Raw genomic sequence first — 26,858 nt, 5'->3', positions numbered from 1 at the left:
ACCAGGATATAATTTGCTTTTGTTATTTAAGTGCCAATTGAGTAACTGATTTTAGGATGTTAGACTCCTGACGTTTTTCACTGAAGCAGTTTGATTGCAATTCAGTGCTATGAGGTATGATCTGTTTTGTTGAATACTCCTGTGCAGTTGGATCAGAGTTTACATATATATAAAATGGTGGCATAACTTTCTCTTTTTTTTCACTATAATTTGACCAGTCTCTCTTCTGTGTTTGCAACATTTTATAATATAAGGGCAACATGGCTGTCCAGAAGGCAAATTCCGCACACAGGCACACAACCATTCTTTCAAATCCATGTCCTGAACTGCTTAGATATCTGAATTAGGGAAATACTTGGGACCAATGTATTTTTGACTTCAGCTCCACTTTCCTGCCCATGCCTTCCTTCCTCCCTCCTGAAACCACTTTCGATCCTGGTCTTGAATGTATTAAATGAGGGGACATCCATAAGCATCTGGGAGAGAGAATTCCAAAGATTTGTGACTTTTTTTTTGTGTGTGAAATAATGATCGCATATCTGGGTCCTCGATGGCTTGCTGCTTATGCTGAGATTGTGCTGCCTATGGAAATAATGTCTCTCTCACTTGTCTAGCCCTTTCAGAATTTCAGATTGAACCAAGATCCCTTTTTCGCTCTTAACTTGAGTTCAGGTCCAATTTACTAAACAATTTGGCTGAGAGTAGAGGAGGAGAGTAGAGAAGTTTGCAGATGACGCCATAATTGGTATAGTGGTCAGTGAAGAAGGTAATCTAAGATTACAAGGAGATCTTGAATAATTGGGTCAATGGGCTGGGGAGTGCGTTCTCTCGCGTCATTGCTTAGTCCTTTTGAGTGTAGGAGTTGGGATGTCATGTAAGGCCTCTTCTGGAGTACTGTGTCCAGTTCTGGATGCCCTGCAGTAGGAAGGATATTACATTGGGGAGGGTTCAGAAAAGATTTACCAGGATGTTGCTGAAAATGGAAGGTTTGAATTATAAAAATAGGCTGGGACTTTTCTCACTGGAGCGTAGGAGGTTGGGGGGTGACTTTTTTTATTTTTGAGCTTTTATAAAATCATGATGGGCATGAATAAGGTGGATAGCAAGGGTTTTTTTTGTTGTTGTTCCTCCCTAGGTTGGTGGAGTTCAAAACTAGGAGGCATCTTTTTAAGGTTAAGAGAAGGTTGTTGTGGTTCTGTTCGCTGAGCTGGGAATTTGTGTTGCAGATGTTTTGTCCCCTGTCTAGGTGACATCCTCAGTGCTTGGGAGCCTCCTGTGAAGCGCTTCTGTGATCTTTCCTCCGGCATTTGTAGTGGCTTGTCTCTGCCGCTTCCAGTTGTCAGTTCCAGCTGTCTGCTGCAGTGGCCGGTATATTGGGTCCAGGTCGATGTGTTTGTTGATAGTCTGTGGATGAGTGCCATGCCTCTAGGAATTCCCTGGCTGTTCTCTGTTTGGCTTGCCCTATTATAGTAGTGTTATGCTCCTGATGTATGGTAGTGTGGCTAGTCCTTTTGAGTAGTGTCCTGATGCAACTTCGTTTGTGTGTGTTGGGGTGGTTGCTTTCATAGTTCAGGACTTGGTCGGTGTGTGTGTGTGTCTTTCCTGTTCAAAAGGGCCACAACACACTGCAGCACACCAGAACTGCAAAAAGAGGAAGAAGAACACCGAAACAAGGTATTCGCCAAAAACGGATACCCTCGCAATTTCATCAACAGATGCCTATGGGAGAGACAACGGAACGAGGACACGCTGCAACCCAAAGGACTAGCCACACTACCATACATCAGGAGCATTTCCGAACTGGCAGCCAGACTACTGCGACCACTAGGACTCCTAACAGCACACAAACCAACAGCCACGCTCAGACAACAACTCACCAGAACAAAGGACCCGATACCCAGCATGAGCAAAACCAATGTAGTGTACAAAATCCCATGCAAGGACTGCACAAAACGCTACATAGGACAAATAGGAAGACAGTTAACGATCCGCATCCATGAACACCAACTAGCCACGAAACGACACGACCAGCTATCCTTAGTAGCCACACATGCAGACGACAAGCAACATGAATTCGACTGGGACAACACTACCATTATAGGGCAACCAAACAGAACAGCCAGGGAATTCCTAGAGGCATGGCACTCATCCACAGATTCTACCAACAAACACATCGACCTGGACCCAATATACCGGCCACTGCAGTGGACAGCTCGAACTGACACCTGGAAGCAGCAGAGACAGGCCACTATAAATGCCGGAGTAAAGATCACAGAAGCGCTTCACAGGAGGCTCCCAAGCACTGAGAATGTCACCTAGACAGGGGACGAAACATCTGCAACACAAATTCCCAGCTCGGCGAACAGAACCACAACAACGAGCACCCGATCTACAAATCTTCTCCCAAACTTTGGTAAGAGAAGGTTTTAAGGACCTGAGGGGTAACCTTTTTTCAGAATGGTTGGTGTGTGTGGATTGAACTGCCGGAGGCAGTGGTTGTTGCAGGTACAGTTCCAACATTTAAAAGACGTGGGTAAGTACATAAATAGGAAAAGTTTAGAGGGATATGAGCCAAACACTGGCAGATTGGATTAGTTTAGTTTGGGAACCTGATCAGTGTGGACTAGTTGGACCAAAGACCATGCGGTATGGCTCTGAGTACAGGCCCAATCTACTCACTGTCTCCTCATAAGACAGTCCCTCCATACACTGGATCAGCTGAGTGAACCTTCTCTGGACTGTCTCCTAATGTCCAGTCGATCTTCCTTTTGATAGAACTCAAAGGTCTTAAATTCTATCTTGAGTGAGCAGAATTCTGGCTGCTTTTGTTGGTAATGATGGGCAAATTGGTGAGAATGATATCTGGCGTATGGTTTCCTGTTTAAGCAAGGGTGCAAATGCATTGGAAACTGTTCTCAGGTTTGCTGGACTGGATGAATGGGCAGATTGCTTTGAGGAAAGGTTGGACAAGCTGGGTTTGTAGCTGCTGGGCCTTGATAGGGCAGGATGTGCAGAGGCTGTTTACTCCTTGAGCAATGGTTTTAAACAAGTGACCAATGAAAGTTTTTGTGGGTCATGAATCTATGGAACTCCTTGTCCCAGAAGCGTAGCCATTGTTCTAAGTTATAAGTGGCTCGCACCTTGAGCAAAGGGTTGAAAGGCTATTGAGGATAGGTTTGGAAAGAGTTAATCTGATCAGCCATAATCATGAACGAAAGTGACTTTGCTTGCTCTGTGGCCCACTCTTGTGGGCAGCTCTGAGATCCCGTTAATAGGATGGCACGGTAGCTCAGTGGTTAGCACTGCTGCCTCAGCACTAGGGACCTTGGTTCAATTATAGCCTCGGGCAACTGTCTGTGTGGAGCATGTTCTCCCTGTGTCTGCGTGGGTTTCCTCCAGGTGCTCTGGTTTCCTCCCACAATCTAAAGATGTGCAGGTCAGGTGTGTTATCAATACTAAATTGCCTGTAGTGTTGGGTGCGTTAGTTGGAGGTAAGTATAGGGTGGGTGAAAAGGGTCAGGGTGGGTTACTCTTCAGAGGATTAGTGTGGACTGTTGGGCCGAGTGGCATGTTTACGTACTGTGGGGAATCTAATCTAATTCCAATTTCCCATCTGTTTGCATGTGGAGGATGCATAAATTGTGATATGAGGAAGAAAAGAAATCACGGGGGCCACTCTTTAGCAATGGGTTTTGTTTTTTTTTACATGCCAAACACTTTTTTTTTCTCTCCCCCTTCCAGTTGAATTTGGTGGTAACCCACTCGGTGAATTCAGGGTTTTACAGGATATATATCCACAGCTTCGGCTTCAGCCATTTACTCCTGATCTCACTGTAACACTGTGGCAGGTGCTGTGTACAGAGTGTTTTATTTTAATAACCCTGGTGCCTTGCTTGCAGACTAGGTGTTCTTCCTTTCACCTATTCACCCACTTTGCCCCAGCAGCATGCCCATCCTTGACCAAAGTGTTTGGTGGGTGGGTGGGGGGGGGGGAGAAAAGAGCAGTGAATTGGGGGTGGGCTAGGCAGCAAAGCGGCCTGCTCTGACCACCGTTGGGCCAGTGGTTCTTGTCAGTCACCTGGATGTGTGGAGACTGGGAGACCAGTAAGGACTGCAGATGCTGGAAGTTGTAGTCGATAGCAAGTCAAACAGCCTTCGAGGAGCTGGAAAGTCAACGTTTAGGGCCAAAACCCTTTGTCAGGGCCTGCTTAATGGCTGTCTGACCTGTGCGTTTCCAGCCTCCCATCTATTGACTGGAGATGGGTTCTGTTGCCAGACTCTTTGGAGAGTCAAGAAATCTGTTTCAGCCATTATGATGAACCCCCTACCTCTCCTCCTAAAACTAGATATTGAATTGAGCATTTTACCAAAGCTCCCTGTGGTGTCAATCGGCAATCTCCGCTGAGCAAGTTAATCGTAACTTCTGTGACAATACAATTGCTTTCCCATCCCATGAGGAAGGGAAGGAATGACCAAGCTGATAACTGCTGTTGCTACACTGTTGTGGTTTGTTTGCCTTTAATTTACAAGCTTTTAAAGCACTACATATCTGTACCAATCCCTCCAAACCTGAACGAGCCTGCTTTATAGCCTCCCTGACTCACCACCACCTTTTTAGACTTTCTAATCAAAAAAAAATGTGCTCTTTCGCTGTACTGCCATTTGAGAAGATCATGGTTGACTTAGAATGTGATTCCTAACTCCACATTCTTGCCTGTCTCACTTTGTAAACCTTGTTGGTCAAGAATCTATATGTCTGTCATGAAAGTACTGAATAAAACAGCCTCCATCACATACTGTCTCTGGGAAGTATTTTGAAATAAATTGATAAATAAATTTCTCCTCCTCTTTGTAATAAACTGGGCCTTGTTTTTAAACTGTCCCCTAGTTCATCGCTCTCTCCCTGGAGAAGCAGCTTTTCAGCATTCTCTTTCCCGTCTCTTCAGGATCTTTTGAGTTTCAGGCCACCTCTTGTACTTCACTCCAATGGATACAGCTCACCTTTCTCTCTGATCGTTGGCAGGGATTGGTCAAGCGAACCTTGCCTATGTCCACCCAATTTCCCCCTCAAAATTTGTAACTTCTCTAAAGTTGTGGGTCACCATACTTTCTAGTATTTCTGAACTGCACCCACCCTGTAGAACAACCAGACTCTAGTTGTACAGCACGGAAAAAGACTCTTCGGCCCAACTCGTCAATGCCGACCATATAGCCTAACCTAATCTTGTCCCATTTGCCAGCATTTGGCCCATATCCCCCTCAACCCTTCCTATTCATGTACCCATCCAGATGTCTTTTAAATGCTGTAATTATACCAGCCTTCTCCACTTCCCCTGGTAACTCATTCCATGCACCTAATGCCCTCTGTTTGAAAAAGTTGCCCCTTTGTTCCCTTTTTAAATATATCCCCTCTCACCTTGTAAACAAATGCCCCTCTAGTTCTGGACTCCCCTCCCTCCCTGAGAAAAGACTGTCTAGTCACCCCATCTGTGACCCTCATAATTTTGTAAACCTCTATAAGGTCACCCGTCAGCCTCCAATGCTCCTGGGAAAACAACCCCAGCCTGTTCAGCCTCTCCCTGTAGCTCCAATCCTCCAACCCTGGCAGCATCCTTGTAAATCTTTTCTGAACCCTTTCAAGTTTCATAACGTCTTTCCTATAGCAGAAAGACCAGAAATGAATGCAGCATTTCAAAAGCGGCCTAACCAATGTCCTGTACAGCCACAACCTGACCTACTGATTTGCTATACTTGTGGACTGAACAATAAAGGCCAGCGTGCTTTCTTCCCTATCCTATCTACCTGCAACTCTACTTTCAAGGGACTATGAACCTGCACTCCAAGGTCTCTGTTCAGCAGCACTTCCCAGGACCTTAACACCAATCGTGGAATTCCTGCTCTGATTTGCCTTTCCAAAATGCAGCACCTCACATTGATCTAAATTAAACTCCATCTGCCACTCCTTGATCCATGTGGAAACTGGGCATTGTCCAGGTAATGGGGAGAGTGCCCATGGAAATTCATTGCAGTGCGTTCCTCACTCTGACCAATGGATGTCCCTTTTCACTGGATTTGCAACTGCTGGTTTGTATCAGTCTACTCTTTACAGGCCTATTTGTTTTTAATTCTGTCCCATTTGAAAGAAAACGGCACTAGAAGCAGTTAATCCCTCCCCACTAGTTTACCTGAGCACCCATACTGTCACATTTTCCTTTGCATTGGAAGCTGCCTTCCTTTTATGGTAAAGCTGTCACCCAAACAAGGTGAGAGTTCACAGATTGAAGGGAGTTAATAACCCAGTGAGAGGCGAGATGAGGGTGTCAGTGAGTCAAGGCCTGGAATCTGCTACCCGAACAGACGATAGAATTCAAATCTCTCCCTGCAATCACTAGAGATTGGGGGAAATGGGACAGACTGGGCAGGTGGGGGCTGAATGGTCTCTTAGCATATCACTGAATCCAAAGGGCAGCATTGGTCTTCCCAATCCAAAAATGTGGGTCAGAAACCAATCCTATCCCCATCTTAGTCTGCCCTGCAAGCCATGAAATGGGGGCACGGTGATTAATTTCAATGCTGCTGTTGATCACCAGTTTAAAAGCTGTGTGCCTATTACCAGCCGTATGTCTTGTCAAGGCCAGAGTTACTTTCTTTGTAAACAGCATGTGCTTTTCCCATTGTTGCTGCCTCCAGCCTGAGTTTTAACAGACATTCAAAACCAGACCAACCCCAAGTATCGTTTGGGGCTGGGGTGGGGGAGGAGTTAATGAGACTTGATGTGCTTTTTGTTTTCTTGTAATGAATTATTTAATCTCAGATAAGTATGCTCTCTCATTTCCATTTGTAGCTGACCATTCAGTGGCGTTTCCACTTTGTGGGATACTGTAGGATGTTAGGAGACCAATGGAAGATAGACATAACAAGGACCTGGGGGAAGGGCACCAATTTAGGAGAGTCATTAAACTGTTAACATTAATCTTCATCAAAGTATAATTTCTATGTTGGTCTGGTCTATTCTTTTTTGCTATTATTAAATCTGGAACTCGGTCCCTTCCCCCAAACCATTCTTCATAGAGTCCCTACAGTATGGAAGCAGGCCATTTGACCCACTGACCCTCCGAAGAGCATCCCACCCAGATGCAACCCCTACCCTATTCCTAGAACCCTGCATTTACCATGGCTAACACACTATGGGCAATTGAGCACGGCCAATCCACCCTAACATGCACGTCTTTTGGACTGTAGGAGGAAACCAGAGTATCTGGAGGAAACCTACGCAGACACAGGGAGAATGTGCAAACTCCACATGGTCAGTCAAGGATGGAATCCAACCAAGGTCCCTACTGCTGGGAGGCAACAGTGCTAGCCACCATGCTACTTCATTGAGACTTTTTAGCAGGCAGACTAACGTTTTCTCCCACCGTATTAAGAGAGCTCAAATTTGCTCCCATTAAAGCAGGGGGCTGATAGTCATAGAGATGTATAGCACAGAAACCGATCCTTTAGTCCAACTCTTCCATGCCAACCAGATATCTCGGCCCAATCTAGTCCCATTTGTCAGCACCTGGCCCATATCCCTCCAAACCCTTCCTATTCATATACCCATCCAGATGCCTCTTAAATGTTATAATTGTACCAGCCTCCTCCACATCCTCTGGCAGCTCATTCCATACACGCACCACCCTCTGTGTGAAGACATTGCCCCTTAAGTCTCTTTTAGGTTTAGGGTGAGAGGGGAAAACATATGTCTTCTAGTTCTGAACTCTCCCACCCCAGGGAAAAGTCTATTTATCCTATCCATGCCCCTCATGATTTTGTAAACCTCTATAAGGTCATCCCTCCGCCTCCAATGCTCCAGGGAAAACAGCCCCAGCCTATTCAACCTCTCCCTATAGCTCAAATCCTCCAACTCTAGCAACATCCTTGTAGATCTTTTCTGAACCCTTTCAAGTTTCGCAACATCTTTCCGATAGGAAGGAGGCCAGAATTGCATGCAGTATTCCAACAGTGGCCAAACCAATGTCCTGTACAGCCGCAACATGACCTCCCAACTCCTGTACTCAATACTCTGACCAATAAAGGAAAGCATACCAAATGCCTCCTTCACTATCCTATCTACCTGCAACTCCACTTTCAAGGAACTATGAACCTGCACTCCAAGGTCTCTTTGTTCAGCAACACCCCCCAGGACCTTACCATTAAGTGTATAAGTCCTGCTAAGATTTGCTTTCCCAAAATGCAGCACCTCGCATTTATCTGAATTAAACTCCATCTGCCACTCCTCAGCCCATTGGCCTATCTGATCAAGATCCTGTTGTAATCTGAGGTAACCTTCTTCACTGTCCACCACACCTCCAATTTTGGTGTCATCTGCAAACTTACTAACTGTACCTCTTTGCTCGCATCCAAATCATTTATATAAATGATGGTGTAGTGGACCCAGCACTGATCCTTGTGGCACACCACTGGTCACAGGCCTCCAGTCTGAAAAACAACCCTCCACCACCACCCTCTGTCTTCTACCTTTTGAGCCAGTTCTGTATCCAAATGGATACCAATATACAAATGATGTTTGCCCGTTTAGTTTGTGAAGTGGGTTTGTGGGTGGGGGGGGGGTGGTGGTTGGTTAAAGTCTACAGAAGCAAGGCAGATGAATACTGAGATGGGACCTGTTGACTGTACTCCTTAAGAATTTTTCTCCAGTCTCCATCAGTCGATTACCTATTGATTCTTGCATTGCTGAAGTGCACAAGTATGGATTGGCATTACACTGTCTGTACTGTGCATTTTTTTTGTTTGGGAATAGGAATGAATGCTCCTCTCAGGCCCCTGTGCTCAACAAATCTTTTCCTTGCTAGAGAATTTATTTTGTCTCTCTCTAATCATATGACACTGAGCTCATCCATCATTCTGCTGATGGCTCATTATTCTACATCTCTTCAAATGTTGTCATTGACCTTACTTCAATAGTGCCTTGTAATGCATGACCTTTCTTGTAAACTCCCTACAAACAACTGAAATTCTTCTGTCTGTTCCTTTTTCCTGAGTGTTAATTTGGTTAAACCCTCCCAATCTATTTTGAATAAAAGCCTCTCCCATGAATCCATTCAAAAACATTGTACTCCAAGGCTGTTTGTTGGAACTGCCGGGTACTGCCATGTGGTGTTGAATCATTGAACTGGGATGAGTGTGGGCTTTGTTCTGGTCATCAGAAACCCAAGTAACTGTTGGGACTTGTGTGTTAGTAATGGCTTCAGATTGTCTGTCTGATTCAGAAGATTTTACTGATTCTTTTTAAGATTAAATTAACCATGCAATATGTTGCCTATTTTAAGACCAGGGTTAAGCGCCACTAATCTGGTCAATGGGTGGGGAAATTTGGGCGAATTAGCTTTGACTTGAAGGGGACAGATAAGTCATGTCTCATAGACTTAATTGCTAAGTCACATTAGATATTGCTACTAAGTCGACCATGCAATCAACCATATCATAAGCCATTTTTGAGATTCATCAGTCGTTCTGTGTCAACAAAATTGTCCTTTGCTTCCACATAAGAACAAGATTGTTGAAAGCATCCTTCTCGCAAATATCACAGTAGAAACTTTCTCAACAGAATGTAAACATTCCAGCAATTCATGTGGCTGTGTTCGAACTGGAGGGGAGCAGCTGACTTTCAGGCTCTATTAAAATTCCGGCTTTGCTATTTAACCTCTTTCGAACCTCCTTTCACTCTGCCCATGAGGATTTAGTAAGCTGCCAACAGGATTGCATCATACCCACCATTTCGGTTTTGCCTTCATTTGATTTTGATCCTTCCCCCTCCTAAGTGTCATGTGGCAGGAGGAATGACTGAGACTTGATGTGGTGTTGCTTTTTTTTTTGCTTTCTTGTAATGAATTATTTACTATCCACCAGATCGGTATGCTCTCTCTCTCTTCCACCTGTAACACTGTGGTTGCCCATTCACTGGCACTTCCACACTCTCTGGAATACTGCAAGATGTTAGGAGACCAATGGGAGCTAGACATACTTAAAGACCTGGGAAGGGCACTGATATAGGACAGTTATTAAACTGTTAACACTCAATAGATCTTTACCAGAATACAATTTCAATGTTGATCTTCATTGGCTCACGTTTTGCAGAAAGAATAATATTTTGCCCCATAGTATTGAGAGAATTCTTTAATTGCCTATTAGTCAGTTGTACAGCAGAGAAACAGACTCTTTAGTCCAACTCGTCCATGTCAACCAGATATCCCAACCCAATCTAGTCCCACCTGCCAGCACTTGGCCCATATCCCTCTAAACCCTTCCTATTCACATACCCACCCCAATGCCTTTTAAATGCTGTAATTGTACCAGCCTCCACCACTTCCTCTGGCAGCTCATTCCACACACGTACCATCCTCTGTGTGTGTGAAAAGGTTGCCCCTTTGGACCTTTTTTAAATCTTTCCCCTCTCACATAAAACCTATGTCCTCTAGTTGTGGACACCACCAACCCCACCAGCTCCCCCCATCCCCCCCATCTCTCTGGAAAAGACCTTGTCTGTTTACCCTATCCATGTCCCTCATGATTTTGTAAACCTTTACGGTCACCCCTCAGCCTCCGATGCTCCAGGGAAAACAGCCCCAGCCTATTTGGCCTTTCCCTATAGCTCAAACCCTCCAACCACGGCACCATCCTCGTAAATCTTTTCTGAACCCTTTCAAGTATCAACGTCCTTCCAAAAGCAGGGTGACCAGAATTGCATCCAATATCTTTCCTCTGAGGGACCCAGTGCCTAAATATTTACTACTTTTTTTTTGGTGAGTTTTTGTTAGTGGGGGAAAGTTTTCACACTGGTCTATTGGGATCTACATGTCCCTGCCCTAAAAGGGCCATGCAGGAAGGAACCCTTTAAGATGCACACTCCAAATATCAAAGTCTGAGTTAAGTGACTAGACTGGGAGGTGACTTGTCACCTGGTATGGGCCCAATGGGCTGAATAGCCTCCTCTGCTGTGACATTCTCAAGTCTTTCTCTCGGATGAGAGCTCTACTGCACTCTTGGGGGGGGGGGGGGGGGAACTCTCATCCCCCAGTGTGGCGGTCTGAAAAGGAACACAGTGATCTTTTTTTTTTCCCCTTTTTTTAAAAATAACTGCCTTCCTGTCCCTGTTTTTAAATGAAGTCACCTCCTGTCTTTGCATCTTTAGTCCTGTTCACAGCATTGACCTGCTTCCATTGTGCTCAGGGCTGTTGTCGAAACTTCCCTTGTCAGGTGAATCTGATGAAGGAGCAGCACTCCAAAAGCTTGCGATTTCAAATAAACCTGTTGGGCTAATAACCTGTTGTTGTGTGACTTCTGATTTTGTCCACTTCAGTCCAACACCAGCGCCTGCACCTTAAAGAATTTTGGTCATAGCTTTTAGCGTGCACACGCAAACGTGCTCTGATCTGAAGCGTTGTGCATTTTTCTCCTGACCCTGGTTAATGTGGTTTGCTAACAAAATGCTTCTTCAGTCTGGGCAGAGGTATGGTACATGGATCTGGGACTCATGGCACAGAGTCGGTGATAGTACCACTGTGCTGCAAGTGTGGTGTCTCAACCATTTTTCGTTCTGCTGTGCATGAGTAGCAATGTTTATTGAGTCAGTTTCTTTCAGATGTGGTGCCTCCCTGCTGAATGAATGAATGCACACGTCACGGTTAAATATCCTAAACTGTCAAAAGGCTGCTTTCTCTCACTGGCCAACTGGCTGTCTCCTGTGCTGACAGGACCATGTTCTTTCTATCGGATGCCAAAGATGAGATGCTGTGTTCCCCCTGGATCCCAAGCACAGCTGTTAGATGCTGCAGAATGTTTTCTCTTTTCCCCCTGCCTTTTGTAACTGTCCCAATGTGGTCTGTAAATACAGAAACCGGATCCAAGGCCTCTACAGTAAACGAGGTAGAAGGAAGTTTCTTCAATTCTCCTTTTGTCTCATTTCTTCACCCACCCACCCAAACCCAGCAATTGTGGGGGGTCAAATGAAGAGAGATTGAACAGTTTAGGACTATACTCTCTGGAATTTAAAAGAATGAGGGGAGATCAAATGGAGGGATTCCAGCTGATTATGGATAAAATGGATGTGCAGTAGATGCTTCCTCTTGTGGGGCGTTCTAGGATAAGAGGTTATTAGTCTTGGGATAAGGGATAGCAAATTTAAGACAGTTGAGGAGAAACTACTACTCGCAAGGGGTTGTGAATCTGTGGAATTCGCTACCCCAAAGTGTGGTGGATGCTGGGACAGTGAGTAAATTTTGAGGAACTAAACAGATGTTTAATTGGTAATGGGTTAAAGAGATGTGGAGAGAAGGTAGGAAAATGGGGGTGAAGAGCATACCAGCCAAGATTGAGTCTGCTTTAATTTCAGTGGTGGGGTGCGGGGGGAGAAGAGTGGGTGGTAATGAAGTGAGGGTGATATGAGAAGAGCTTTTTTTTTTGTTTTTGCTCAGTGTGGAAGCAGGCCATTTGGCCCATCAGGTCCACACTGTGACCCTCTGAAGAGCATCCCACCCAGACCCATTCCCTTTCCCTTACCCTTACCCCATCCCTGTTACGCTGCATTTCCCATGGTCAATCCACCTAACCTGCACATCTTTGGACTCTAGGAGGAAACTGGGGCATCCAGAGGAAACCCACTCTGAGAATGTGCAAACTTCACACAGACAGTTGCCAGAGAGCAGAATCGAACCCAGGTCCCTGGTGCTATGAGGCAGCAGTGCTAACTACTGAGCCACCCATTAGTGTTTTTATGTGCAGAGCATCGAGTAGTTCGGGTCTAGAATGCACTGCACTGTCTGGAAATGGGATGGAGGCATTCAAGAGGAGCTTTGAATGGTGAATTGGATTGTAATTGAGTGCAGGGATATGGGGGAAAAGGCAGGAGGTTAGCACTAGGTGACTGCATGATGGGCTGAGTGGTGTCATTCTGCCCTGTAACAACTCTGAGGAGTTGAATCCACTATGATACCTCTGATCAGTTTACATTGAAAGTCAGTGGCATATTCTGCTCACTGCCCAAGTTGCTTTTTACCTCTTCCTATTTTAAAGAAATTCTGGCATATGTTATCATTTGGACTGAGTTGTACTGAAACTGCTGAGCAGTTGTACCTCCCCCATGAACTATCAGCAGTAAGGGCCACATTGAGCAAAAGAGAGTCTCCAATCAGTCAGTGTGTTGTTAGCAGCTCTCTGGTTGCATTGCCTGTTGTTGGCCAATTCAAACCAGAGCAGTAGTTGGACTTGTAGATTTTTGAGGTTGGGAGGTGGAGAGAGCAGCAACGCATAATGCCTGATCTCCCATCACCTAGTAATGCCTGCTGTATGTGCAGGCATGAGGAGCTGATGGAGTTCGACCTGGTTCAGTTGCTATCCTTTCTTCTCCTCCTCTTTTGTAAAACAACTAAAGAATCAAGAGGTATGTTTAGAATGTAGGAGTAGGCCGTTCGGCCCTTTTAAGTTGCTTCACCATTCAATATGATCATGGCTGATCATCCAATTCAGTCCCCTGTTCCTGCTTTATCCCCAGACCCTTGGATCAAACCCTTGATAAGATAATTTTAACCCAGGACTCTGTCTGATTAAGCTTTCACTGCACTCTCTCCATATCCAGAATAACACCTTCCCAGGGAAGGAGACCAAAAATGCTCATAATATTCCAGGTGGAGTCTGACCAAGACCCGGTATAATTCCACAAGACATCTCTGCTCCTGTTCTTGAATCCTCCCACTATGAAGGCCAACCTACCATTTACCGTCACTGCCTGCTGTATCTGAATGCTTACTTTCAGAGATTGTCTAAGGGCACCCAGGTCTCATTGCACCTCCCCCTTTCCCAATCTATCACCTTTCAGACAATGATCTGTCTTCCTGTTTTTGCTCCCAAAGTGCTGAAGCTCACATTTATCTGTTATACTGAATGTGCCAATTCATGGTGCAATAGACATGTAGCAGTGACTCAGACTCATGTGTGAAGTGATATTTTGTAATTCATTGCTTTCTGAGAGAGAGAATTGGAAAGCCCTGCCTTTTTTTTTGTGTGTGGCTTTATTTTTTTGCCTACTTAAGTCACTGGCAGCGGGGGAATTTCCTTGCTCTTTCTACTGTTTTGAGCTCTTGATTTCAAAGATTCTGGTGTTTTTTTTTTGTTATTTTTGTTGCTTGAAGTGGGGGCTGTTTTCTGGCTCCCTTCCCCCTCCTCCTTCTGGATGAAGGGCTTATGCCTGAGTGTGAACCCTCCTGCTCCTTGGATGCTGCCTGACATGCAATGGTGGCCCAAAGATGAACCTGTTCGCCTCTGCGTTAAACTCTTCAAGGACTAAGCGCTGCCACCAGTTTAAAGGTTTGGTCAGCGAGATGTGGGTGAGAAAGAGTGGCAGTGACTGGTATCTTTGTTTCCAAGGGTGGCAGAAGTGGGGACCATGAGTCAAGTCTAGGTCAAACTGCTGCCTGGTTTTGGGGCTGGGGAGAGAAGGAAGGTGAAAATGACTTCCTTTTATGTATTGCATAACGTGGTAGTTCTCCTTCAGTCTCCACACTGTTGCAAGAGAGATAAGAAGCATTTTGATTGCTGTGAATTCTTGAAGAAGCAAGAGTTCCGATGTGTTCCAATCCTTTTTTTGTGTTCCTCCACCCAGGTATTAATTGTTCCTCTTGGTTTTTCTCTCCCTTGTTCCAGGTCTCTGGCATTGCACTTATTGTGATTGGTATTCTGGTGCAGACCAAATTGAATGGCACCCTGCACATCACCAGTGTCACTGCTTCCGGAGCTCCTATTGTCATCATCATCGTTGGGGTGGTCATCAACTTTGTTGCCTTCTTCGGCTGCTGTGGTGCCTGGAAGGAGAACTACTGCATGGTGACTACGGTAAGTTCAACTGAAATTCCAAATGTAGTCGGCTATTCGCCGAGCTGGAGGGCTTTATAATCAAGAAACATCCCTTCTGAGGAACGGTGACTCAACACTGATTTCTTTCCATGGATGCTACCAGACCTGCTGAGCTTTTCTAGCAGTTTCTGTTTTTGCATTACTTTTTTTTTGGTCCTAACTATCCAAAAGCCACAATATGGTGCAGATTAGTACTTTTGCAGCTTTCTGTTTCTAACATATTTGATGTTTTTAATGTATGGGATTTGCAGTAACTGCTAGACACTGGCTGGTTGGATTGTAGTCATTAGAGTTGTACAGCACAGAAATCGAGCTTTGGGTTCAACTCGTCCATGGCGACTGGATGTCCTAAATAAATCTAGTCCCATTTGGCCCATATCTCTCTCAACCCTTCCTATTCATATACCCATCCAGATGCTTTTTAAATGTTGTCATTGAATCAGCCTCCTCCTCTTCCCCTGGCAACTCAGTCCACACCTTTGCTTGAAAAAGTTGCCCCTTAGATCCCTTTTTAAATCTTTTCACTCTTGCCATCTAGTGCCATCTAAGTCTATGCCATGTAGTGTTCCAATGCCCCCCCCCCCCCCCCCCCCCCCCCCCCCGAAACTACCTTGTTCATTTACCCTACTGCCACCCTCTGCCTCTGCTCCAGGGAAAACAGCCCCAGCCTGTTCAGCCTCTCCCTATAGCTCAAATCCTCCAACCCTGGCAATATCCTTAAATCTTTTCTGAGCCCTTTTCAAGTTTCACAACATCTTTCCCATAGGAAGGAGACTAGAATTGTGTGCAGTATTCCAAAAGTGGCCTAACCAATTTCCTGTACAGCTGCAATATGACTTCCCAACCCCTGTGCTCCATGCTCTGACCAATAAAGGAGAGCATACCAAATGCTGCCTTCACTATCCTATCTATCTGTGACTCTGCTTTCAAGGAGCTATGAACCTGCACTCTAAGGTCTTTGTTCAGCAACACTCCCCAAGACCTTACCATTAAGTGTATCAGTCCTGCTAAGATTTGCCCTACCAAAATGGAACGCCTTGCATTTATCTAAATTAAACTCACTTGGAAGTTTCCACATTTCTCTGCCAGCATTTGGAAAGACTGGTTTGTGAGCTTCCATGTTGGCACTGCCACCCCATGCAGGTTAAAGACACAAAAAAAAACTGCAGGTGCTGGAATCCAAAGTAGTCAGGCAGGAGGCTGGAAGAACACAGCAAGCCAGGCAGCATCAGGAGGTGGAGAGGTCAACATTTTCGGTGTAACCCTTCTTCAGGACCCCTGTATTCTTCACTTCTCTTTAGGTTTGTATCTAGCTCTTGAGAGGAGTGTTAGAAGTGGAAGGAATGCATTCCTGTACACGTGAGCAATTTATCCTGGTAACCATTATAGGCCTGTTACTGTCCTGATATCCGATTTGAGCATTTTGCAATGTTAATCTACAAGTGGAAGAGGATTTCAATAAGTTCTGGTTCGTGTGTTTTTGTTTTTAAACATTTGCATATGGACTGCAAATGTCACTAATAAGGCCCATTTAATTTTTTGGGAAGGTGTGGTAAGTTGTTGCTTTGAACTGCTATAGTCTGTTTGCTGCAGACAGAACTCTGTGCTGTCGGGGAAGGAGTTCCTTCACTTTCACAAGGTTACAAGTCCTGAAACTGCAACAAGCTTTTAAGTCTGGATGGTGAGTGGCTTGGAGGGGTCCTTTTACAGGCAGTGGTGTTCCCGTCTATCTGCTGCCCTTGCCCTTCAAGAGTGTAGATGTCACCAGGTTTGGCAGGTGCTGTCTGAGGAAATTTGGCTAGCTGCTGTAGTTTTATCTTGTGAATGGGGCACAAGTGGGGAGTATTCCATCACACTCCTGACTTGTGCCTGTCAATGATGAGCAGGCTTCAGGGAGTCAGGAGGTGAGTCACTCCCCATGGTGTTTCTAGCCTCTGACCTGCTCTTGTTGCCACTGTTTATGTGGCAAGTCCTGTTGAGTTTCTGGTCAATAGTGGTAGGATTTGGCAATGGGTAATGACCATGAATGTCCCAGGCACGGTGGTTAGATTTTCTCTTGACTCGGGCAATGACCATCACAAATGTGAGAAACTAGCAACACTCATGCAACACTTCAACCCAAGCCTGATATGTGAACATGTAGGGCTTTCTTTTTTTTTTTGGTTGCAAGACCTGTACAGATGTGATGTCATAAATGGTAATCTCATTATGACTCGAAATAATATGGTATAATTTAAACCTATATTCCAACCCCCTGCCTGCCCCCCCCCCCCACCACCCCCACCACCACCTGAACTGAGAAGAATGAGGAAGGATGGTTGAGTAGAACAGGCATAAAATGCAAAGGTTAGTGATTAGTCAGGAGACTGTCTAGTGATGAGCGGTAACTTGGTGACCAGCTTTAATGGTCTGGAAGTGCTATCCTTCTGGCCTTTTGCCATCCAGGATTCTGAGCATTTGAAGAGGCTTTCGATTTTGATTTTTGACCAACTTTCTAGAATGAAAAGTATTGTTTCTTGGGTGTGATAAAATATTTTTTTCTTTTTGGTGTAATTATTAGTTGGTTTGGAGGTGAGGAAGAGGGCACAGAGCAATAGTGAATCACAACTGACTTAGCTGTCTCTGACTGCAATGTTCCTTCTGTGCAGTCTATCTAATGTAATGGCAATCCTTTGTCTCCCCACAATTTTAGAAATTTAGCATTTGATTTAAGGAGCCAATTTCAAAAGTGTTTTGCTGGTGAAACTAGCTCACTCTTTTCTGTTTAGTTTGCAGTTCTGCTGATCCTGATTTTCATTGTAGAAATTGCTGCTGCCATTGCAGGTTACATCTTCAAGGATCAGGTGAGTAAAGCATTGGCCCATCCCTTCCAAAGTGCATGGATGGTTCTTTTTGAAATGGAGCTGTTCTTTTTGAGTGCGAAGCCAGATTGTGTGCCGTCCATCTCCCTTGATGCTCTGTGCGGGTGAATGAATTTTTTTTCAAGTTTTGTAAGTGCTTCCCCAAGATGATTCTGCTCCAAAGACACTTTTATTGACTTGTTTTGTAGTAATTGAGCATGACTTAATCAGACATTGCCAAATTATCACGAGGGTGCATTGGCCAACTCAAGGTTTTGACGGAATGACCAAGACTGATCGGCCATTCTTCTATTGTCTGGTTTCACAATTGCTTTTTTTATTAAAACTCCTGACTGCATGAGAAATGCATGTTTGTGTATTACTGTGTCCAGTTAGCTTGAATTCCATCTTGTTGCCTCCTTTTTTGATGAAGACAGCAATGTTTGAAATTCCTCTTGCGATCTGGACACTAACAAGCCCACTTAAGCTAAAAAGTTAATGCTGAACTTATTAATTGTTTTGTTTGTTTATTTGTAGTTTTAGGGGTGGAGGAGGGGGTGAGATTGAAAACAAAGAGGAGCTGATATAATTGACCTCTTCCATTTTTCTACTCCTTGTTACCACTTGCAGTATTGGGTAGCATCCCTGTCATGGAGTCTAAAGCTTAAGAGTTCAAATCTCACTCCAGGATGTGATGGCCAAATCAGTTGTAAATCCTTCTGACACTGCTATGACAGGCAGTAACAGTGAGAGAAATTCTTATTTAGCTATGTAATTGAAAAAAATATTAGTGCCTTTTATTGTCACCATCCATAGTTCTGGAATACAACATGCAGATAAATGTGTGTTGTCACAGTAACTTGGACTCCCTCTTTTTGTGTGTGGTGAAGTTCAATTAGCTAGATGGGCAATCTAGATCAAACAGTACAGTGTTCAATCCCCATTCCAGATGGAATGGATTTGGGAACTTCCTCCTTGCCCTACCTACATAGATCAAGACTCTGGTTTGGAACTGCCTTGTACGTGTTCCTACTTGAGTGAGTTTTCGTTCAAACTTGCCTCCCTCCCTCCAACTGGATAATGCAAGTTAAGAAAATCTAAACAGTCATTGGTTTTGATTTGTCTGCGTAACCTCCTAGTCAAAGTAGCTTCTACTTTTGAATGTTGTGAGCACAAGCTGCCTTGTGAAAGATTTTCAGCTGTGTTTTGTAATTTGTTGCAGTGGTTGGCTGGTGTCGCTTTTTTCACATTCTGAAGTTCTGTGTGTGTGCCTCTTCTGTAATTTTAAGGCTTTTGATTTTATTAGCAACTTATTTTCCTTCAACAACAGATCCGTGAGGTCTTTGAGAAATCGTTTAACGATACTATGGCAAATTACAACAAAACAGGAAATGCTGTTAACATTGACGAGTTGCAGAAGCAGGTGAGCTTGAAACTCTTGATCCTTTTTTGAGTTTAAATTCCATTAAAAACGGAGGAGCCAATAGTGAAGCTTTTTTGGGGTGGGGAAATGAAAAGCAAGTGTACCTTTTGGGCAGGTTTCTTCATGTTCTCCCCCACCCCCAAACCAGCCACCTTTTTTTTTAATTCCTCAATTTATAAACTCAACAGCCATTCCAGAGGTTTTCTTGCACTGTTCTTTGAATTGAGCAAAGAAGCAATTGAGTGAGCAAATCCAGTGGGGATATTCCCTACTGGGACTCCAGTGAAACTACTATCTCGTTTTCTCCATGTTTAGCGAAGTTTGCTTTTCAGCAGTCCCTTTCTTTGCCGGTTTCCTGCCGAAACAGCAACTCTTGTGATGCCTAAAAGTAGGAGTTCACTCATTTTTTGAATGATTTTGAAGGGGACTGCAAGGGAAATCAAACCTGCACTTTATTACTGGACTGGGACTTTGCGATGAGATACAGTGAGCTCAGGGACATTACTTCAAATTGCACTGACCACTTGGCAGCCCTCCAGAAACTCTGCTTGCCCCAGATTGGCGCATTTGAATTTGTACACATCCATGGTTATACCTCTGTAGCCCAATGCCCAGCTCCTCACTTGAAATTTTGTTCTCTTTCAGTTTCGATGCTGTGGAAGTACCTCCTACAGAGATTGGCTTACAATATTGAACAACACCGTCCCAGATTCCTGTTGTAAAAATGAGACTCAAAACTGTGGGAAAACTCCTACTCCGAACAAGGTTTATGAAGAGGTGAGTACCCGTTTGTGACTCTTAATCTTTCAAATCAGTGCCTGCTGGGAGTGGGAGGCATATGGAGGAGGATGCAAGTGCCCCAGCTCTGAATTTCTTATTCGACAGAGATTGGCCACAGCTTGGCAGCCTTTTGGGACAAACCTGGCTAACTTGATCTCTTGGTTTGTTGCCATCACTGTCATGCGGCAGCTTGACAGTTGATGGCACCAAATTTGGCAGCAAGAGGATCCTCATCAGAACATGCCTTGCTTCCATCTGGTCATTTTTTTTTCATATGCGCACCTATATGCATGCTGTAAAATGGCAAAGATCCCCCTTCAGGTTCGGTCACAATAAGAAACCAATTGGGTGACAGATCAGAGTGAATACTCGGGTGTTGAGGTGGATCTGGAACCTAGGATTAAGGAGAATCCATATTTGTTGAAGCTATCTCATGTCCCCTTTTTTGCAATCCTGATTTCGCACTTAAATATACTCTTATTGCCTTTATATCCCTCTACAGATTCACTTGATCCCTGCTTTCTATACTTATGCCTCCTTTTTCTTGACCAGAACCTCAATTTCTCTCATCATCCAGCATTCCCAACACTAACCAGCCTTGCCCTTCATCCTAACAGGAACATACTGTCTCTGAACTCATTACCTCATTTTGTTTTTGAAAGCTTCCCACTTTCAGGCAGCCCTTCACCTGTGATTATCTGTCCCCAATCAGCTTTTTGAAAGTTCTTGCCTAATACCATCAAATTTGGCCTTCCTCCAATTTAGAACTTTTAACTTGTAGATCCAATGTATCCTTTTCCATCACTATTTTAAAACTAATAGAATTATGGTCGCTGGCCCTAAAGTGCTCCCCCACTGACACCTCAGTCACCTGCTCTGCCTTATTTCCTAAGAGTAGGTCAAGTTTTGCACCTTCTCCAGTAGGTACATCCACATATTGAATCAGAACACTTTCTTGTACACACTTAACAAATTCCTCTCCATCCAAGCTCTTAACACAATGGCAGTCCCAGTCTGTGTTTGGAAAGTTAAAATCTTCTACCATTACCATCCTATTATTCTTAGAGATAACTGAGATTTCCTTACAAATTTGTTTCTCAATTTCTTGTTGACTATCAGGGGTTTAATAATACAATCCCAATAAGGTGATCATCCCTTTCTTATTTCTCAGTTCCATCCAAATAACCTCCCTAGGTGTACTTCCAGGAATATCCTCCTTAAGTACAGCTGTAATGTTATCCCCCCTCAAATGTCACTCACCCTCCTTTTATATTGCATCTATACCCTGGAACATTAAGCTGCCAGTCCTGTCCATCTTTTAACCGTGTCTCTGATTGCTATGATATCCCGGTCCTATATTACTCTGAGGTAATTTGCCTTCCCTGTTAGGCCTCTTGCATTGGAAATAAGTACAGTTTAATCTATTGCTCCTACCTCGTTCTCTGTTTTGTTCCTGACTGACTGTGTCTGTCTGTTTTGACTGGTCTTTTTCTCAACTGCACCAGCCTCTGACTGATCTCTTTCCTCACTCTCTCTCTGGGCCCCAGCCCCCCTTAAGAGTTTAAATCCTACTGTGGAGTTCTTGCAAATCCCCCCACCAGTATATTAGTCTCACCTAATGCCCTTTCCTTCAGAAAGGGGAAACTGCTGACCTTTTGCAGACAAACCTTCTTCCTTTCCTCCTCTCTTTCTTCCCTTCCCTCACGTCAGAGGGCAGCTCTGATACTGAGCCACTGCACTGCATCTGAGATACTGGGGCACGGGCATTTGAGATGCCAGCAATACCGACACCCTGAAGTTTTCAAACTAGAGAAGGATGAAGACCCTTTTGGTGGACTTCCTCCCCTCTGCTTGTGTTCCAGAACTTCCTGTTCAGTCATTGCAGGCTCAGCCAGATCTGGTGTGAGCTGGTGGTGGGATAGCCTTCAGATTGAGACAGAATATTGCTGTGACTCTCCCTTGGCCCAAGTTTTAATATCTGTCTGGAGAGAGACAGTGCAACATTTGGAGCCGCACTCCTACTGTGGGCAGTACTACTGTTGGGACTCTTTTGAACGGGGCATTTTGTCTTGATGGCAAAGAAATTGTTTTTCCAAATTGCCCTTGTACCATGAGTCAATTCAGGTTCAGCTTGTGGTGTTACTTGTTCGGCAGTCTTGCTGTGAGCTTGGTAATTTCTCTGCTCTCTTTGCGGCTTTTAAGTAAGCTGTTGTTTCATGGTTTTTTTTTCTCCTTCTCTTCTCCACATTCCCCCCCCCCCCCCCCCACCCAATCTTGTTTTCCACAGGGTTGTGTTAACGTCATTAACACGTGGCTCAAAAACAATATTGTGATTGTTGCAGGTGTGGCTCTTGGCATTGCCTTATTCCAGGTAAAAAAAAGTTAATTCTATAGTTGGTGTGCTGTGGGCATGAAGTAAAATTAACAGGTGACATAAGCCATTTTCAGTCACCTGCTTCATTTTGACTTGCGTGAGGCCAGCGATCTCTTGTTATTTTGTCTTTGTTGAAATGCAGGTGGTAAATACGTTGTCCCATGTATGGTTCTTTTTGCTACATAATTGTTCCCAGCGAGCCAAAAGGGTACAAAAATGGATGTGGATATGAATGTACAAATGAGTAGGCCACTCAGCCCCTCAAACTTGTTCTGCCATCCAATAAGATCATGACTGATGTGATTCTAACCTCCAACCTTACATCCCCAAATATTTCCTCCCCCCCCACCACCACTGTTTGCTCTTGTGCTGTAATCCATTTTGTGATATCATTTAAGCCAACCCTTCTCTAGAATTCAATCTAGGCCGTTTTCTTTTTTTTTAAAGCGGCGAGTATCTTTTGGTTTCCCCTTGGGTTGGGAATCTCCTGTGCAGAGAGAAAATGGTATTGAGGCTTAAGATGAAACAAATTTGCAATGTTTCTTTAAAACTGTGCAAAGCATTTTGATACAGCAAGCTTGGAGCGACTACCTCCTTTGGGAGAGCCAAGGGGTCATCAACTCAAAAGTCATGAGGAAAGATGCGAGAAAGCTGTCTGCAATAGAGGGATATAGACGGAGAGGCAAACAAGAAGCGTGATGAAATTTGATCTAAGACTGCTAACTAAAGGCCAAATGGCTGCTTGTTATAATTTCCAGGAGCCTAGAGATCTGAAGGCCTGAGTGGCTGTTGAGTGTCCAATTCCTGGCCTGGCATTAATTGCCACTGGCTGACTTCCAGAGAGCATACAGGATGGCTTGATCAATAACCTGGGCGTCTGGGAACAGCTACTTCATTGTACATGCATGGAGTGGGTAGTTTATTTTTAACAATACTGTTTTCCCAGCCATTACTTTCCTGGCAAGTGGCAACCAAGTTAGAGCTCGAACTCTGCCTCCAGTTCAGGAGGGCATAGACCTGTCAATAGAGTTATGAAGTGAGGGGCTCTGGTGGCACAGTGGTAGTGTCCCCACCTCTGAGCCAGGATCCCCGGGTTCAATTCCCACGTACTCCAGAGGGGGGTAATGGTGCACCAGAAATGTTTCTAGTTACTAAGATGTGAAATGATTAAATGAGCATGTAGCATCTGTATATTAGCATTCTGGATTAGTGGTGCTGGAAGAGCACAGCAGTTCAGGCAGCATCCAAGTAGCTTCGAAATCGACGTTTCAAGCAAAAGCCCTTCATCAGGAATCAGGACGCTTTTGCCCAAAACGTCGATTTCAAAGCCACTTGGATGCTGCCTGAACTGCTGTGCTCTTCCAGCACCACTAATCCAGAATCTGGTTTCCAGCATCTGCAGTCATTGTTTTTACCTTTGTATATTAGCATTGTCCAGCCGTAGTGGTGACCACCAAATGTTTGCACAGACCAATCCTGCTGGTATTTCACTTGTCAGTTTCCCCTGTTTGGGTTGAGTTCAAAGTTTTGAGAAGACGTAAGAATGGGAGAACAAACTCTGACCAAACAGAAGTAATAGTTGGGCAGACCTTTTGGATTTTGAGAATTGTCGGTACTTTACAGGAGGAAGTCCCATTGTTTAGAGAACTTGGGGAATTTAGTGTGGATAAGATGCTCGGAAAATTGTTCTCTGTACATTCTCTTGTTCCTGTTGTTGATATTATTGTAAATGCCAGTGTAGGGTCTTGGGTGGCTCTCTTCCCAGTAAGATACCCATTCTTGAATGGACAGTAAAGTTTGCATTTCATAATCATACTAATAGTAATGTTAATTTTATAATGGTCTCCAGTGAAAATTGCCTCTCAAAGCAACCATTCCCAGAACAAAATTCAGTTTTTTTTAAAAAAGATCTGCTATCTTAGTGCTTTCACAGCTAATACTTCAAAAGTGAAGTGGTGCTTTTTTTTTCCTTTCCTGATGGCATTTTCGGGCTAATGTCAATATTGAAATGGTGTGGGCAGAAATTTGGTACAAGTACATTGAGTACCCTTGCAAGATGGCAGAGACTAGAAAATATACCCAAAAGTAGGCAAAGGAGGTGGCCATTTTGTATGTACCGAGATCCCCCTCTTACTAATAAGAATGATGAGCTGTTCATTTTGTTGTTTATAAAGTACCTCTTTGTTGTGTAGTCTTTTAAAATGTGTTTTTTTTTCCAGCTCCTGGGTATCATCTTTGCCTGTGTGCTGATGAAAGGCATCCGAAGTGGCTATGAAGTAATGTAGTCTCCATCTTTAAAGGCCAATTCTTGTCTGATTATATATTTTTGTCTGTATTTTTGCCACAACTGTGAATGTTAATTGCAATGAAAAATTATTTCCTTAAAAGGAAACAAATGTCTGTACCTTTTTTTTCTATTCTGCTTTTGATTTTTGTTTTTAAATGTATAAATACTAAAATGTAAATGTATTGACTTGCCAAATGCAGCTCAAGTACAGCTCATTGCTGGTTTCTTTCAGGCATCTTCATTCCTCCTTTCAGAGGACGACAAAGATTTGGCACTCTCGCTCTTATATAAAAATAGCAACTTCTGTAGGGTAGTCATTTGGTGTAGGCCATGATTTTGGATGAGGCCTATTCCCTTGTTGTAGGTGAATTTGACAGCATGTGGGTAAATGCTGTCTTTGAATTGAGGCAACCAGCTGCTTGCGTTGTCCTTTTGAGTGGCTTCAGTGCTGACTGTTATTTTTGTGAGCACACACCACACCTCCATTTATGGAGGGAACTGTAGGCGCAAAGTGTGAAAGAGTTTAAAACATTGCCACTGATTTAAGGTGTGGAGGTCAAGAATGTCCCTCTGCCTCAGCTTTTTGGTAGCACCCAAAGGAATTCAAGCAATCTCTTTTTTGGTCAAAATTTTGACTGGTTTTTATTCATCTATTTAAAGGAGCTAGGTAATTGTGACATACTTGTGCATTTCAAATTGGTCCATGCCTGTGCCAGCTACCAGCTTGTGCCCTCACCATCCTATTGGGTTTTTATGTCAATCAAGATTCTCATTTCTTCCGAAAATATTGTGAAGGCGCAAACTTGAGTCTTTGTTTGGAAAGATTCTTGCCCTTGCAAAAGGGTTGTTCGGTGCCTCATTCAAGTGCTTGTGAAAATGCATGTTTTAAACCTGATTCTGATTCCTTTTTGTCCTTGGAATCCTTTTTTATTTCTCTCTCTGTGCAGCTTGCAAGCTTCTTGAACCTTTTTAAAACTTCAGCGCATTTACACACACATTCACTTCTCCAGTATCCTGGGTAAGGATAAGAATTTCCCCTCTGGCTTTGTACTGAGAGCCCTGGTAAGATTTGTTAACTACATTGATGGAAGACAGTGCACCATAAAGGGATATGTAAGATTCCTCCGATAGTGTTGTGTGTGCACTGTGCAAGCTCCTGGACTGTGTGTTTTTGGGTCAATTGCTTGTGTTGTTGCTGTAGCATTTAGCACTCTAAGCTCTTTTGAAGATTTGCCTGTGCTGAGATGTAACATCTGGTTAACTGCAAAGTGCCCAATCTTGCATGTCCTGGTGTCACAGTTGGACCTCTTCCAAAACATGGCCTGTTCAATCTTAACATAAAATAACTTGAACTATTTCTTCCTGTGCTCCTTCTCCCCTCCCCCCCTTCCCCCCCCCCCCCCCCTACCACCTTGAGCTGATGGGTACCTCTGGAGGGGTAGGGGGTGGGGGGGGCTGCGGTGGCGATTGTCAGTAGAGACTTGAAAGCTTTGTGAGAATGAAGGGGGCTGCCTGATTTCCTTCTGGAGATCACTGTCTCTAAGATAAGAATCTGACTTTTGGTCTGTTGCCGTCTCAAGTCTTCAGGCTGCATTTCCTCCAAATACTTCAGGAAAATTCTAGAACTTGAGAGTACATGATGCAAGGGCTCACTCTTGCTGCCACCTCCTCCCTCACAAATAAATGTGCTTGATCCTGTTCAGAATATTTGGCTCCAACAGAATGAAGGGTGAAACTTACCAAGCGTGAAGTGTTGGGGTGGGGGGGGGGTAGCAGTTTTGGAGGTTTATCAACCTCTCCCATGGATTATGTCTGCAACAGTTGCTCTAACTTTGTAACCCTGTACAATAATGGAGAATTGGAGACCTCTTGGTAGAATTTTGAAGTTTGTATTTTTTTCTTTTCCTTTTTACAATCTCTTTAGCATGTAAAATGTGACCGCATGCTATTTTCAATATGGCTTCTCATATATTCAAGTGTAGAGAGATTTTTTGGTGTTCTCATGTGGCAAAATAAACATTTTCTAAGTTGTGCGCCATCTCAATGTCTGTTTTTATTTGTCTTTATTTTCTACCATTATCACCACTTGATGTCAGATGGTTTTAGGGACAGCCATTTATTTTGATGGGTTTTGCTGAGGAGCTAGTGGACAAAGGGGAATTTCTCTGATTTGACCGAGTCCTGTGTCTTAAAGCACTGATTTGTTCACGACTGGTGTACAAGCCATTTCTGCTCTAACCTAGC

The 26,858-nt window shown here is 44.0% G+C and overlaps 1 protein-coding gene across 2 annotated transcripts in view; it reads left to right on the top strand.

The window, feature by feature from the left end:
* The window catches only part of cd63 (CD63 molecule), a 48,206-nt gene extending 21,559 nt beyond the window's left edge, over positions 1-26,647 (top strand). For both annotated transcript variants that reach the window (XM_072566988.1, XM_072566989.1), the window contains 6 exons: positions 14,701-14,889; positions 17,679-17,753; positions 19,081-19,173; positions 19,819-19,950; positions 22,241-22,324; positions 24,547-26,647. In XM_072566988.1, coding sequence (XP_072423089.1) covers positions 14,701-14,889; positions 17,679-17,753; positions 19,081-19,173; positions 19,819-19,950; positions 22,241-22,324; positions 24,547-24,612 — 639 coding nt within the window. In that variant the 3' untranslated portion in view covers positions 24,613-26,647. The remainder of the gene's footprint in view (positions 1-14,700; positions 14,890-17,678; positions 17,754-19,080; positions 19,174-19,818; positions 19,951-22,240; positions 22,325-24,546) is intronic.
* Positions 26,648-26,858: the final 211 nt, after the last annotated feature.

This window comes from Chiloscyllium punctatum, chromosome X (genome assembly GCF_047496795.1).
Source record: "Chiloscyllium punctatum isolate Juve2018m chromosome X, sChiPun1.3, whole genome shotgun sequence".
Lineage (NCBI taxonomy): Eukaryota > Metazoa > Chordata > Chondrichthyes > Orectolobiformes > Hemiscylliidae > Chiloscyllium > Chiloscyllium punctatum.
Note: the sequence above shows the minus strand (reverse complement) of the source record. Positions and strands in the feature narration are given on the sequence as shown.